Genomic DNA, 17,069 nt, shown 5'->3' with positions numbered 1-17,069 from the left:
AGATCATGTAATCACAACACTTCCTTGTTCTCTGGCCCTCAACGATCTGTCTTCACATACAGCCATTGTTTTCGTAAACAATAAGGCAGAACAACTGATGCTGCTTAAATGGTACTGTAGTGTAGTGTGTTGTCTTTTCGTCCCTATCGCTGCTGACTGCTCGGTGTGCTTGTGGTGATGTGATATGATACAGAACACTTCTGTACGGCGTCTGCTAATGAATCCTGGTGATCTTTGTGCAGCGTAAACACACACCGGTCAACATGGTGGCTTAGAGGCTATGAGGAGGATGAGCAAATAAAAGTTCACGTGTCACAGCCGTGTTAAATCAGCTGTCATTGGTCCAGGGATTCCTCACAGAAACCGGAACACACACACGCCGCTGCCACTCTCCCGATTGGCTCGCGTCGACAGGCCAATAGGAGGAGCCCCTGCCTTGGCAGTGGAAATGGGTTAAAGAAGAGGGAGGCTCCAAACACACGGTGTGTATTTCACAGGACAAAAAGATGGCGATGATGAAACAAAATGGGGGACAGATGATGGAAAAAGACAAAACAGGATGTCCCACTTGTGCTGTGATGGGAGGGGGAAGGGGGGGTGTCGGTCCCTGGTTTCCCTCTCTCTCTCTCTCTCTCTCTCTCTCTCCGCTAGGTGTCTTAGCCCTCTCTCCCATTCAGACACAGTATAGCATCGTTAGCCTAGCCAACTGGTCCTCTGGTGCCTCTCTCTCTCTCTCTCTTGGTCACACTATAGAGTCTTTGATCTCGGAGCCCAGGCGTACGCGGGGCCGCGGGCACGTGTCCGAGATCTCCACGTGGCTCTCCTTCAGGTTCAGCGGCCGCCGCTCCGACTCGGAGAAGCTCTTGCTGTTGTCGGGCGAGCACGACTCGTGGGTGGGCGTGCTGCAGATGTAGTTGTCGTTGAGCGTCTGGTAGCCCTTGTGGTCCGAGGTGGACACGGGGATGGAGTTCCCGTTGAGGGGCAGGCTCTCCACCGTCTTCCCCCCTCCCCCTCCCCCTCCCCCGCCTCCCCCCACCATCATCCGGTTCTTCTTCTGTTGCATGCTGGGACACTCCCCTTCCTTCAGCATGGACTTCATGCGGTCGCGGTTCCTGTAGACCACGAACAGGGAGAACACCACCAGGGAGAAGGCGAGTAGCGCGCACACCACGATCAGCTCGTTCCAGTAGGTCTTGGTCTTGGGCTGGGCCGAGCGCGACTCGTCCGGCAGGACCGCGGTCTCCGCGCGGTCGATGTGCGCCGTGCGCGAGTGGCCAATCAGAGTGGTGCTTTCTTGTCTAGGCTCCGCCCTCACGCAGTAGTTGGACAATAACTGGCGGAAGCCCTCCTCCTCGGACCAGCACTCGTAGGTCTCGTCCCGGTCGGCCTGGGCGACCACCACCAGGCTGCCCTCCGGCGTGGCGTACAGGAACTGGCTGGCGGCGTCGCTGTAGCGCCACTTCCTGTGGGCCAGGTTGGAGCGCAGCTTGCAGGGCAGGACTCTGAAGGTGTTGGCGGCGATGGTAATGACCTGGCACGGGGAGGCGCCTGTAAAAACAAAATGGCTGTTGTTATATAGGCCGTTAAATGTTCCGTCCACATAAAAAGAGCTTGGTTTTTTATTGCGGCGGTTTAAAAAAGTTATTATGGATTTGTTGGTTGGATAATGACTCGTGGCCAATGTTGTTAGTGCGTTTGTTATTCAAACAGGGACTGACTGTTAGCTACCTAGGAGGCCGGTTTCACAGAAAAGGCTTGAGACTAATCCTAGACTAAAAAGCATCTTCAATGGAGATGTTTTTTTTACATTGAAAGACAATCCAGGTTTATTTTGATAAATCTTGCGAGAATTATCAAACACAAGCTTGGATTTTACTTCAGAGACGTTTATGGAATACCCCCCAGGACTAGGTTTAAGCCTTGTCTGTGAAACCGGCCCATTGTGATGTAGGCGTGTAGTAAGCACACTGTGTGACTAGTACATAGAAGCTGTGTACTATCTGACTCTCTGCTCTGACATGTCACATTCAGTGAGTTGTCCTGTTCATGACAACCCTCTAACCACTGTGGCGGCCATCTTGGTTGATGTAGCAGGGAAGGAAGAAATGACAGGCCTGTTGAGTGACAGACCAGTAATTACTGGCAGTCAGGCAGAGAAGGGCGAGGGGGATGGAGGAGGGGAGGGGCACTCACGGGTGGGTGTCGGTCGTGCAGAGCGGGGGCCGGTCGTGGTCTTATTACAAATGGCCCAAGTGTCTGCCTCCTCCACGTCCTGCTGCCAGTGGCTGAAACAACAACAACAACAACAACAACAACAACATTAACAACAACATCAGCAACAAAACAACCTCAGTGACTGTAATGACAGGAACCCTTCTCTCACACACCCATTACTGCCTGGGGAGGCCTTTAATCGTGACACCTAAAGAGCCGAGCTCTGTGTGGCCTGATAGAGGGGTCACGGCCCCTTCTAGAAGAACACCACGAGCTCAGGTACATCACTGTTAGTGTGTGCAGAAAAATGGGAGTGAGAGTGAGTGTGTGTGTGTGTGTGTGTTTGTGTGTGTGACTGTGAGTGTGAGTATATGTGTGTGTGTGTGTGTGTGTGTGTGTTTGTGAGTATATGTGTGTGTGTGTGTGTGTGTGTGTGTGTGTGAGTGTGTGTGTGTGTGTGTTTGTGAGTGCGTGGTAGTGTGTGTGTGTGTGTGTGAATGTGCGCATGCCTGTGTGTGTGTGTGTGTGTGTGTGTGTGTACGTCCATATGTGTGTGTGCGTGTGTGTCCGTGTGTGTGTGTGTGTGTCCATATGTGTGTGTGTGTGTGTGTGTGTGTGTGTGTGTGTCTGTGTGTGTGCTCGTGTCTGTGTGTGTGTCTGTGTGTGCTCGTCTGTGTGTGTGTGTGTGTGTGTGTGGATGCATGCTTGTGCATACAGTACACCCTGTATACCGTGTGTGTGTTACATAGAAGAACTGACCTATCAGGAGGGGCCATGCGGACGTCCAGACAGGCCCGGCCGCCCCAGGCGCAGTAAGGGTCCCTGGACAGGATGCACTCCCCACAGCTCTGGTAGTTGGAGCAGTTGGCCACCGGGACCTCCACCAGCCCGGAGTGGGACGAGATGAACAACAGGCCCTGGAACAGAGATTACATTAGATTAGGTTAGACTAGACTAGACTAGACTAGACTAGATTAGGTTAGACTAGACTACGGTAGATTAGATTAGATTAGGTTAGACTAGACTAGACTAGACTAGACTAGATTAGACTAGACTAGATTAGACTAGACTAGACTAGATTCATGGTAAATAGTAAATGGACTGATTTATATAGCGCCTTATTCCAAAGCGCTTTACAACGGCCTCTCATTCACACACACATTCACACCCCAATGGCAGCAAGCTACCATGCAAGGCACCGGCCCGCTCGTTGGGAGCAATTTGGGGTTCAGTGTCTTGTCCCCAAGGACACCTCGACACATGGTCAGCCGGGGATCGAACCGCCAATCTGCCAACTTTGCGATCATTAGACGCCGGCTCTAACTTCCTGAGCCACAGCCGCCCCATTCAGATTCAACTTGATTGTCATTGACAGAGTACAAGTACAAAGAGAACGAAACTCATTTCGGCATCTAACCAGATGTGCAAATAGTGCATAGTGCAAAAGCCAGGAGTGTATGGACAGTGCATAGTGGGACAATACACGGTATTACAACACGTATAAGTAAAAGAATAAAAGGTCAGTACTCTACGTGCAATGAATATGAATATAAAAAGTCAGCATATGAGCATGAATATCAATATTCAATAATACTCTGAGTATCAACAGAGGAGATGGGACCCGGGAGAGAACGAGAACCATGATATCTGATCCACTTCTGAGACTGATTACCATCTCAGCTCGGCATCAACTTCACGCTGTGAATATGAAGCATTATGTAATCCTAGATGACATTACCCAAGCACTATTTTGGGGGCTGGAAAGAAAGAAAAAAGAAAAGAAAAAGGGCTTATGTAACAGGAGACATAATGAAGTAAAGCTCTCCAAGTCGAATTCAGAGGAGACTCGCAAAACCTCCGCTCCTGAGGGTCGTTCCAGTCAGAACAAACTGGAACGTTGACAGCGGCGGGGGGAACGCCGACTTAACGCCTGCAGCCCTTTAAATCAGCCACTTTTAAAAGCCCCCAAGAACCCCTGGACCTATAGCCCTCGTCCAACTGTACATATTGATATTCATCTCATGTAAATTCGCTTATTTATATTCATTTATTTATACTCACTGTAATCTTTTTTGCACTATGCCACAATTTGCATCTGGTTAGACGCCAATCTACATTTCGCTGTCTCAGCACTTACTCAGAACTGCTCTGTGCAATAACAATAAAGATTAATCGATTCTAATCTGATCTAATCTAGCCCTACTAAGTGGTGTTAGTTTGGGCACAGCAGGCTTCCGTACCCTCTGGGCGTCCAGCTCGATGTGCTGTATGGGCTGGGGCTCGGCGAACAGAGTCATCTCCTCTACGATGTGCATCTTGTCGTTGGCGTTGATGGCCTTGTGCAGCTTCCCGTCGTCTGAGGAACACAGAGAACACAAGACATCTGTTAGAGGAGGCGTTTTGTTTTTATTCATGAACATTTTCGCTTTAGGTTCAAGAAACTCACAAACAAACAGAGCTTCTTTACAAGAACACAATAGTATACAAAAGGAAAAAACTAAAAAAATCCAAAACAAAAAACTAATATGAGGTCATGGGATAGTCAAATTAAATCAATACAGAATTTGTCTAATCTTGTCTAATCATACATTGTTACATATTGTACACATTTTTTTTTCTTGAATAATCAGATACAATGGCTAAATATATACACAATTTTTCCCAGGGTTTTTCTCCCAGTTATTTTTGGAATCTTTATAGTGTGAGTCATTGGTTGTAAATGATGGCCACATGGCATTGTTGAAAAAAACTTTTTTCTGATGACTTGGTAGCGATAGCAACACTATGTCGATAGAGATATTATAAGGACCTACAGTAAATACAAAATACAAAAAAACAAATTATGAGATTAAACATTCAAACACTTCCAGAATATCTACACTGTATATTCAACATCATAACAACTTATGGATCGATAGAAAATGTATTTCAAAAATAGATGAACAGTGTTTTGGCGTGACAATTGTTTGGGTTCGGTGTGAGAGCGTGAAACTGAAGCTGACAGAGTGCGTGTCACACGGCAGAAGCGTGACAGTTGGTGACAGTTTGTGACAGTTGGCAACCCTGAGGTAACGTGGAGGTAAACGTCTGTCTCACCTGTGCCGATGAAGAGCACGTCGTAGGCCCGCTCCATGCCCTGGATCTTGTGCACAGCGATCTGGGTGTAGCGCACGCTCCGCTTCAGCAGGAGGGGCGGGCTGCGGATCACGCTGTCCATCAGGAAGTGGTCCTTGACGAAGTTCAGCACCTTGTCAGGCATGTGCAGGGACGACTGGATGCTCATGTGGCGGGCGGTGTTGGTGACACACTGCAGAGACAGGAGACGGCGGGGGAGGAAGAGAGTGTCAATAACACACACAGTAGTACACACAGTAATACACACAGTAGTACACACAACATCCACTTCAATAACACACACAGTAGTACACACAACATCCACTTCAGCCCTGTCACATTCAATGAGGTGATAACAACAGAAATCCACTTCGTCCAGTAACTTATATATATATATATATTGGGGGCCATTTCTGGTTTTATTGGGACAGTAGAGATGGTTTTATTAGAGACAGTGGTTTTATTTACAGATGGTTTTATTAGAGACAGTAGAGATTGACAGGAAGGAAGGGTGAGAGAGAGAGGAGGGAGAGGAGGGGTAACATGCAAGATATGTCGAGGGTCAGAATCAAACCAGGAACCTTGTTCTTTGTAACGATAACAGGGTATGCGCATTAGTGTGCTACGCCACTAAGCGCCCCCCGAGTCCAGTCAAATTCAAAGGTAACAACAGCGCAAAAAACTGCATCCGCACACTCAAATCTGTGCAAAAAACTTCTTCTCTCTCTCTCTCCCTCTCTCTCCCTCTCCCTCCCCCTCTCTCCCTCTCTCTCCCTCTCCCCCTCCCCCTCTCCCTCCCTCTCTACATCTGTTTTGTGGAGTTCCTGTTCTCTAAACTGTCTCTAAATAATCTGGAGCCCACCGCTGTGATAACCATCTTCCTGCCCCGAGGCCAAACAACCAAACGGCTCCATTTAGTGGTGATGGTTACTAGCTGCAGGCTGCAAGGCTGCAAGGCTGCGTGGGGGAGCTGCTGTACACACATCTGCAAGGCCTCGGGACACACCGGCTTTTTCAGAGATTAGCGATTAGCGAATAACGTTTCTCTCTCTCTCTCTCGTTCTCTCTCTCACACTTTGAGAGTCTTTGATCTGGGAGCCCGGGCGTACCAGGGGACGCAGGCAGGTGGGCGAGACCTCCGTGTGTCTCTCCTCCTTCAGGTTGGGAGACCGCTTCTCAGACTCGGAGTGTGCCCGCCTGTGTGTGTGTATGTGTGTGTGTGTGTGTGTGTGTGTGTATGTGTATGTGTGTGTGTGTGTATGTATGTATGTGTGTGTAAGTATGTATGTATGTGTGTGTGTGTGTGTGTGTGTGTGTGCCTGTGCCCTGTTTTGTGGAGTGTTACTGTAAATCTATGCTATCAAGCTACGCTAATATGAGCCCCCTATGTGGAGGTCTACCAGTAGGGGGCAGCACTCACCGCTCCGGGGCGCGGCTCGGGGACGGGGTGGTTGTAGGTGTACCACTGCTGGGTCTCCCTGTTGACCTCGCGGTAGCGTCCGCTGAAGGCTCTCTCCACTTGGGCCATGGTGAAGGCGCACACCGCAGAACTCCCAGAAGCCCCTTTGTACCTGGTGACACACACACTAGGTTTAACACACCTGGAAACTAGGGGTGTAACGGATCACGGAAATTCCGTGATCCGTTCGGATCGCCCTCCACGGTTCGGAACGCGTGTGTACCGCGGATCAATTGCACATTTTTTTTTACCTTTATTTTACCAGGAAGTCACATTGAGATTAAAACCTCTTTTACAAGAGAGACCTGGCCAAGACAGGGTCAAAATAGTAGCTTAAAAAACAGTTCAGATAACAAGACAGGACATAAGACAGTGGCAACAATACAATAGACAAACAATGGTAGGGGTATTTACAAGGTGATTAAAACATTGAGAAGTCTAACCAAAGCAGGTACAGCGAGCGGTGACCACATCCTTTAATCTACGCTTGAAGATACTTATGGAAATAAGGGCCTCTAATTTAAAAGTAGTCTGTAGGTCATTCCAAGACCAAGGGCCATAATAAGACAAGCTTGCCCTTCCAACATTGTTCATGATAAATGGCACCTTGTATTGTAGCCATCTACGAGACCTGAGACCCGAGCCACTCGGTATAGGGATGAACTTCAGGCCCAGATAATTCGGTAAGAAGCCAGAGATGATTTTAAACACAAGAGTGTACCAGTGTTGGAGCCTTCTGACAGAAAGAGATGGCCATCCAACCAGACTATACAGTGTACAGTGATGGGTCCTGAAGGCACTATTGGTGATGTATCTTAGAACCGAATGATACAGGGGGTCTAGCTTGGATAAAGTGGACAGAGAAGCAAACCTATATACTGTATCACTGTTAACAAGTAATAATATTACTTAATATCTTACTTAATATCTCTTGTAAATCACAATGTAGAGTTGCCATGAAAAGATAGACGCGACAGTTGCGGGCTTTGTTTTACTCTAAAGCGCAATGATAGGTTGATAATGCGAAAGAAAAAGAATCCGTTGTTTGCTCACTACACGTGAAGCTGGGAATCCACAACAACAAGGCTGCGTTCGTAAATCCGCTCTGGAATCTGATCAGCGTTCAAGGAACGCCTCTTGTCCAATCAAATTACTTGGTCCCTTTATGACGTCGGACCCAGTGTGCGCTCCGGCGCTCTCAAAGCGAATTTACGAACGCGGCCCAAGTGTATCATGTTACGTTGTTCGGCGGAGAAGAACTCGAAATGCCTCCCTCGTCATTTAAATCCCATGTATGAGAGCACTTTGGCTTCTCTGTCAACTATGACGGGAGGCACGAAAAAGGTAGCTCGACAACTTCTGATAATGTAGGCATTTTTTTCATACCATGTTCAAAATAAGGGTTCACTTTATTATTTAGTTAAAAGTGGCATAAAACATGTTTATTCATCTGCTTTAAAGAGCCCAGTGATTCACTGCTGCAACCAGGCGCCTCCTCCCTCTCTCCTATCATTTAAATTGAGTGTATTTCAGTATAATTATGTAATGTTTGAGTGTAGAATGTTATATATATATTATATATATATATGTATATATATGTATGTATATATATATATATATATATATATATATATATATTACCAGTTTTGACATCTTGAATGTTGTTGGTTTTTGTCACATAGTAAAAGTGGTGTTTTTACAGAATTCAAGGAAAAAGCAGTTTTTATAAAAACAAAAATGTTTTGTGTTGATCCGAAAAATGATCCGATCCGTGACTCAAAAACCGTGACACGATCCGATCCGTGAGTTAGGTGATCCGTTACACCCCTACTGGAAACACACACACTCGGTTTAACACACACACCTGGAAACACACACTCGGTTTAACACACACACCTGGAAACACACACTCGGTTTAACACACACCTGGAACTCCTGTAGGCCTGTTGTTACACACATACTAACACATACACACATCAGGGTTTCCGTTAACCGGTAATTACCGGTCTTTGTCCGGTAACATTTGTTAAGTCCGACAAATTGAAAACTTGTCGGACATAAATGTCCGGTGAAAATAATTCCCCCAAGCACAATTTGAATACAATTCGCTAAAGTTCACATTCTGATTCCTTCTATTTTAAAAAAGACGAATATATAGGCTATGTATTTCTTTTATTATGATATGATTTGACACCGGCATGATGATGACTCCTAATGTGTAGGCTGCCTATGCGAAACAGCGGTTGTTTCCGGTGTGCGCTATAACTCGTGCACAATCGAGTCGAGGCAGAGAGGAGGATAGCGATGTTTCTCTCTGTGATAGTGTGATTATGCAAGCCTTTTCTGAAAGGGATGAGAACCCGATTGTTTCAGCTTCTCCCAGGGAGAAAGTGGTAGAGTTACCATCCTCCCCGAGTCCTACCATACCATCCGCTGACAGCCTATCTCTGCCTGTAACCGGCGAGCGATTGCGTGTCGCTCAAGTAGCTGATCAGTCATTAAACAAATGTTTTTTACATGCAGCTAGTGAGGAATCTGAAATAGGGGGCAACGTAGTTTATTTCCTTAACGATGGGATATTAATGCGTAAATGGTCTCCTCCTAATGCAAATGGTTGTGAGTGGAATACTGTAAAACAAGTGGTTGTGCCTGTGGGTTATAGACAACAGGTGTTATCTGTAGCACATGAGAGCCAGTGGTCAGGACATTTAGGTATAACTAAAACTTATCAGCTGATATTGAAACATTTATTTTGGCCCGGACTGAAGGCGGATGTTGCCAAGCACTGCCGCTGTTGCCATACTTGTCAGATGGCGGGTAAGCCTAATCAATCCATTCCACCCGCACCATTGCATCCCATTCCTGCTATAGGGGAGCCATTTGAACGTGTAATAATTGATTGTGTTGGACCTTTGCCTAGGACTAAAAGTGGAAGTCAGTATTTGCTCACTATTATGTGCGCTGCTACTCGTTTTCCCGAAGCTGTTCCGTTGCGTAACATATCAGCCAGCTCAGTGGTGAAAGCTTTAACAACGTTTTTTTCCACATTCGGTCTTCCTCTTGTTATACAATCTGACCAGGGCACTAACTTTCAGTCTAAGCTTTTCAAACAAGCCCTAAGAACGTTAGGGGTACGATGTCACGCCAGAAGCCTACATGCTTGCACTGTTCAATAAAATGTTATACATCTAGACAATGTGGTATTTCTTTATATACGTATCCCAGCCTGCCTATTGTTTCTCAATAAACAGTTATGTTCTCCTCATTGTCATACTCCCGAGTCCGATTAAGTATGATTTGACAGGCAGCTAAACGAAATGCGAGACCTGGTTATAGAAATGACGTTGTTTTATTGATACAAAAAAGGGTAAAACTGGAAAGAGAAAATAGAAAACTCACATTAATCCCAAACAATTTAACAAACTTCAGTTAACGTAATGTGGAGTCCGTTCATTGATCGATGCTGTCTGTTCAGTTCCAGGTGAGGCGCCCGTTCAGCGCTGGACATAATGGCATAGCGCGCATGCGAATCATGTTATATTATTATATATTATATAGCTCGCATCTAATCGTATCGGATGAGAAATAGACATTAAATGGCATATATAGGCCGCTACACAACAGTAATCACCGCGACAAACAGCTATATTAGATTTGAAAAAAAAAATATTATTTTATTTTTATTTTTTTTTATTATATTTTAATATGATGACCGGAATATATCACGTTTGTCCGGTAAATCGAAATCTTCCCGGACACGATGTCCGGCGGCAATTTTTTCTAACGGAAACCCTGACACACATACTAACACATACACACATACTAACACATACACACACACTCGGTTTAACACACCTGGAACACCAGTAGGCCTGTTGTTACACATACACACATACTATCGGCAAATGACAATATACTAACCTCTTAATGTATTGTCGTTATCCGACAATACGTGTGTATGTGTAGTGACTACACACACGGATATACTAACAGAATCAACCTTGTTTTACACAACTAACAGAATACTAACGGATTCCAACACTGTAGATGTCTAGATGACTTTTTACAGTAAAGATGTCATTGAAAGTCACACAACAAGTTGCCGTCACCCTCTATCAGAGGCTAGCAGAGAGGCCATGTTGTATTAAGTAGGTAAGGACACATCTCAGACACACGGCAGTATCCCCACAGCACACGTTCTTATCTCTCCTACCCAAACGAGCCGTGAAATGATATGGTGGAGGTGGAGGAGATATTTTCATACAGGGAAATGAGAGCAACTCCTTTTTTCCGCATAGCGCGGTTTTCTTCTGAGAAGCTTTTTCATTTTCATACACTCCCACTACATTATTTATACATTTTTCGCCCGTTTGCTGGCTGTGTTAATTACCCAGAGGGCTGTGTGACCCCTCTTGAGCTGTGTGCTCAAACCTATTACTGCAACTCTGACTTCAGAGAGCCTGAGTAAAGAGGGGTGGCAGTTAGCCAAGGCATTGAGTGCGCAGGGTTCAAATATGAACTGACATGCAACTGTTGGCTTTGGAGAGCCCATATGATGGAAAGGAGAGGGAGGGTGTGTGTGTGTGTGTGTGTGTGTTTATGTGCATGCGTGCGTGCGTGCGTGTGTATGTGCGTGTGTGTGCGTGAGTGAGTGTGTGTGCGTGAGTGAGCATGTGTGTGTGTGTGAGTGTGCGTGCGTGTATGTGCGTGCGTGCATGCGTGTACGTGCCGTGCGTGGGTGTGTGCGTACGTGTTCATGAGAACGTGTCAGGGCTAAACCGCACACAGACCCTTTACATCAGACTCAACGCGGTGATGAAGTGTGGGGAGGAAATATAAATATATCATATTTATAATAAATGAAAGGCATCAACAGGGTCGATCACAACCATAATCGAGGCCAGTGTTTTTTTCCTGGCCACTGACCACATGATTTGATCAGGAAAGCCTCTCCGCCCTCAGAAACACGGCCTGAGGTGTTTCATGATCAGGGATAATAGTTTTTACCTAATCAGATCAGGTGTTGAGGAACAACACTTAGCCCCGATCCAAACGTAGAGGAAATTAACCACAACAACAGGAGGCGATGGCCGATGACATTGATAGGAGTGGAGAGGCATTGCTGATCAGTGGGCTGTGTAACCATGCCTTTATCTACCCATCTCACACACACACACACACACACACACACACACACACACCTCCTTCCAACACACACACACACACACACACACACACACACCTCCTTCCAACACACACACACACACACACACACACACACACACACACCTCCTTCCAACACACACACACACACACTCCTTCCAACACACACACACACACACACACACACACCTCCTTCCAACACACACACACACACACACACACACACACACACACCTCCTTCCAACACACACACACACACTCCTTCCAACACACACACACACACACACACACAGACCTCTCCTTCCAACACTCCATCTTCCAACACACACACACACACACACACACACACACACACACACACACTCCTCCTTCCAACACACACACACACACACACACACACACACTCCTCCGTCCAACACACACACACACACACACACCCACACACCCCTCTCCTTCCAACACTCCTCCTTCCAACATACACACACACACACACACCTCCTTCCAACACACACACACCCACACACCCACACATACACTCACGCACACACGCACACACGCGCACACACACACACACACACACACACCACCCCCCCCCCCCACACACACAAACACACACTCACTCACACCCTTACCACTGGGAGGTGAAGACTCCGTAGAACACGGTGTTCTCCCATCCCTCCCCGTTGGGCTTCAGTACGAACATGTCCTGGATGATGTTGAAGGGGAAGCCGTCGTCAGGCAGGGAGCACAGCAGCTGGGCCTTCAGGAAGGTCGTCCACTTCTTCTGCAGCACCCTCTCGCCTCCCCGGTCGCCCTGCACACACACACACACACACACACACACACACACACACAGACACGCACACGCACACACAGAGGGAAGAGGGAAGTCGGTTAAAAACCACCAACTGACAAATAGTTCCGGAACATTCACCACCCAGAGTGTTCCAAGTGTTTTTATGTGGCATCTTACCTAGCAACAACACTTTGATTGGCTACAAAATGAACCAACATAATTAATTTTCGGTGAATAAAGTCACCCTAGAGATCAGTTTATTTGTCATTACGTTGAACACACACACAAGTACAAAATGCACCGAAATGCCTTGAGCAGAGCAGCTCTGAACACCCACGGCAACAATAATAGAACGTAATAAAGACAATAAGCTAATAAAAACTACTTTACGACAAGTAATAAAAACAATCATAATAATCATATGAATTAACGTCGCAGGAGGAATTATTATTAGCAGCAGTGCAATGTCAACGGTGAGTGTCGAGTGTAAGTACAAAGTGCAATGACACGTGTGGGTGTCACTCCACAGGAGTGTCACTCCCCAGGACGTGCACGGAGAAGGAAAATCTGTTAAGCCCATTAGAGTGGATGGTATGGCATTATACACAGAGAGAGCTGCAGTACCCCCACTGTCCTCTAGAGGGGTGTGTTGAGTCACAATGAGCGCGACCGCATAAAGACACATCCAAAACGAGGGGTGAGAATGTCATGAACTTGGGTGAGGAAATTACAATATGCCCCCAGGGATGGACAACAACAGACAAAGCTCAGATAGATTCTGGCGAAAGTTCATCCACCCAGAGAAGCAGAGATATTCCCTTCCCACTAGCATGGGAATGCCTAGTATGTTTACACTGACGTGAGCCAGATATTTAGACAGTAAATTAGCAGCCTTGTCCCCCCCTTTGAAACGCACACTGTTGTTGGTCAAGAAGAACATGCTGATCCCTCTCCACATAAAAGACCACAGAACACGGAATAGCCGAAAGAGGAGGGCCACACCACACCACAACACCAGCCACTGAGAATACCAATTGCTCTCCGATGAAAGAGGAGGATTGTGAAAGGGCAAATAAACAGCAACTTGCCAACGACACAGCTTTGAACCCAGGCCCACAGAAGTGGTATGTGTACCCGTGAGTGAGTGAGTGAGCGAGTGAGTGAGTGAGGGACCTCCGCTGTACTGCTAGCTAGCTAGCTAGATGTGTCTCCCCTTTCATAACCGTAACAGCAGCAACACACTACTCTGCTATCAGGGCCTCTGAGCAAACAACAAAAGGAGTGCCAAGGCAGTTAATAACAGCCCTACTACGTGTGGCGGGGCACTCCCCCGTTAAACGGCAGAGTGACAAAAACACACACACAACAAAGTGGAGGAGGGGAGGACGGGAGGACGCTAACAACGCCCGGCCCAGCCCAGCCCAGCCCAACCCCTTCTAGAACCCAACCCCTTCTAGAACGCCTCAGTTCTAAACTACAATGTCTCACAGACTCGCTAAAGAGCAGCTCCAGTAACAACAACAACAACAACAACAACAACAACAACAACCACAACAACAACTCCCCCCCCCTACAAAAAACAACGACAAAAAAACTAGCGAGTGAATACAACCTAAAGAGCATCCTATAAAAACCCTATTGCTTAAAATCACCTATTCCTTTTATTCCACTCTTCACCGCTGCCATTAGGCAGAAACAATCATACCCCTGTATGGCGGGGGGGGGGGGGGGGGGTGAAGTCACGTGGGACTAATGTCAGTCAGGTTTTTCTGAGGCAATTACCAGGCAGGCAGCAGGCAGCAGCAGCAGCCAGCAGGCCAGATAATGAGGAGCAGAACAAGAGTAAGAGGAGGCCTGCATTCCTGCTCCCTCAGCTGTCCCCTGGCATTGTTGTGCTCCAGTGTGCAGGGCATTGAAGGGGGGGGGGGGGACAGGGGGGTCTGGGGAGGAGGGGGGGACAGGGGAGCGAAGGGGGGTCCGCCCCTGCTCAATCTGCCCTCCAAAAACCAAACCACGCCAGCAAGCTAGTCGTTCATTAACCCCCCTTTCACCGTCTCCCTCGGGACCGATGTTGATGTTATGGTACCGTTTAACCAAACCAAAAAGTCCTGGTTCTCATTCGAGTGTTGGTTTGGGGGGGAGGGGGGGGGGGGGAAGAAAAGAGTGGTGGTGGTGGCGAGTGTGGAGGGGTAGAGATGGATAGAGAAGGTGAAAGAGAGAGAACGGTTTTGGCTGTGCATTGTTCGGGAGCCACTTAGCCGGGTTTGGCCACGTTGCTTTCCATGAATCTTCGACGCTCTACACACCTGAATAAACAGTAGAAAAAGGAGTGGAAGGGAAGAAGGGAGTAAAGCAGGGCAGGAGGGAAGGTGGGAGGGAGGGAGAAAAACAACTGGTGTAGCAGAGGTACAGGCACAGAAATGTGAAGTGTGTGCATGTTTCTCTCTCCCTCCCTCCCTCCCTCCCTCCTTCCCTCCCTCCCTCCCTCCCTCCCTCCCTCCCTCCCTCCTTCCCTTGGAGACTTGTGGGCAAATGCCCTGCTACCCGGGAGGGTTGCCAGATGGGATTGACAATTCCCAGCCGAACCACAGTCTTAAAACTGCTAAATCCACCAAAAACCAGCCCACCTGGCAACCCTGCTTATCGGAGCTGAGAGTTGCAGCTCCTGAGAGAAAGGGAGGGAGGGAGGGAGTTTAGTCAGCTGTGTGTAGTGGGTTGTAGCACGGCTCTGTCAAAGACTAACATTCCTCCACACCGGCTGTGAGACAGAAGAGGTGCATGACGTTTCCACTACGGAACACAGCGGAGCAGAGGAGGAACGCCGCAGGGCTGAGCTTTAATCCCTTTCGAATTTCGACGAGAAGAGAAACAACCCTATACTGAAATCGCACCGAAATAGCACTGTGTCTCCTATACATTTCAATCGATTAAAAGCTTTTATAGTAGGCCTATGAAAACCATCGCCCAGAAAAAAAGAAGACTGGCTCCATCCACAGAGATAGATTAGATCTATACAGTAACAGCTCCAATTTCCTCCCCTATTGTACAATTCATCCGCAGCGCAGCGGTTTTTCGGTGGGGTCTTTTCTGCCAACGATTTCCATATATAGAACCTCAGAAAGGCATCTGATTGGTGGAGAGGCCGTCACAGCTCTGAGATGCGGAGGCGGAGGAGGAGGAGGAGGAGGATGTCATTAAGCCGTCACTTAAGATTACACCCTGTCCTCGCCGATTACTCCAATCACAGCCCCGGCGAACCACCACCGGGCCCCCGGTCAATAACGGACGGATGAGTCTTCTTCAGCCCATATCAGCGGCTCTCATGGCCACTTAGCAGCTCTGCCGACAGGGGAAAGGGGATCCTAATCTACTGTATCTAACAACTACCGCGGATGCTGTGGTGTGGCTCCCGTGCAACGAACACCCACCGACCTCAGAATCTAAATCAGTTCACTGTCACATCCCCACCAGTAAGTCTAAGAGAGAGTTTCCCCTTTCCAACAAGTATAAGAGAGTAAAAAAAACAATCTTCGCTGACTTCGGTTCCTCGACATCCTCGGTTGTGTGGCGGTTCATCGGGGGATGTCGTATCTTCTTCAGCTTTATTGTATCTGGCAAGGGAGTACCGTTGAGGGAGTTTTCACCCACACAAGGCTGTCAAACTCCCCAGGGAGAGAGAGAAGGAGAGAGAAGGAGAGAGAGAAGGAGAGAGAGAAGGAGAGAGAGAAGGAGAGAGAGAAGGAGAGAGAAGGAGAGAGAAGGAGAATTCTGTGCGGTTGAGCTGATTCCAGCCAAACTGTGCTGCTGAGTCCTGCAGTAAGACTCTCGGTGCTGCATTGTCAGCACGCAGACCGGCTGCTGGAACACAATGAAAGCGGGCCGCTATAGGGGCAGGAAAGGCGTTTCATATCGCTGTGGAGAGATGTCGAATACTAATAATGGCTGCCTAGCATTAGCGCTGGAAGGGTTAGAGAGGAGCAGAGAGAGAGAGAGTGAGAGAGATAGACAGAGAGAGAGAGAGATAGATAGACAGAGAGAGAGAGAGATGGATAGAGAGAGAAAGAGAAAGAGATAGAGAGAGAGAGAGAGAGATAGACAGAGAGAGAGATAGACAGAGAGAGAGAGAGATAGATAGAGAGAGAGATGGACAGAGAGAGAGATAGAGAGAGAGAGATAGAGAGAGAGAAAGAGAGACAGAGAGACAAAGAGAGACAGAGAGAGACAGAGAGAGACAGAGAGACAGAGAGAGACAGAGAGAGACAGAGAGAGAGACAGAGAGAGAGAAAGAGAGAGCTGGAGGAACGGGCCGGTGCTGACATTTGG

At 47.6% G+C, this 17,069-nt stretch overlaps 1 protein-coding gene across 1 annotated transcript in view; it reads right to left on the bottom strand.

Moving 5' to 3' along the window:
• Positions 1-742: 742 nt before the first annotated feature.
• Positions 743-17,069, bottom strand: part of LOC308165638 (semaphorin-4B-like) — a gene marked incomplete at both ends in the record, with an annotated part of 42,299 nt that continues 25,972 nt past the window's right edge. The window contains 7 exons of the mRNA XM_080539788.1: positions 743-1,548; positions 2,194-2,285; positions 2,974-3,131; positions 4,455-4,570; positions 5,311-5,521; positions 6,749-6,899; positions 12,583-12,764. Of these exons, the coding sequence (XP_080395914.1) occupies positions 743-1,548; positions 2,194-2,285; positions 2,974-3,131; positions 4,455-4,570; positions 5,311-5,521; positions 6,749-6,899; positions 12,583-12,764 (1,716 nt within the window). The remainder of the gene's footprint in view (positions 1,549-2,193; positions 2,286-2,973; positions 3,132-4,454; positions 4,571-5,310; positions 5,522-6,748; positions 6,900-12,582; positions 12,765-17,069) is intronic.

Source organism: Nansenia antarctica (assembly GCF_963989245.1).
Source record: "Nansenia antarctica genome assembly, chromosome: 9".
Classification (NCBI taxonomy): domain Eukaryota; kingdom Metazoa; phylum Chordata; class Actinopteri; order Argentiniformes; family Microstomatidae; genus Nansenia; species Nansenia antarctica.
This window is presented reverse-complemented; position numbering and strand designations above follow the sequence as displayed.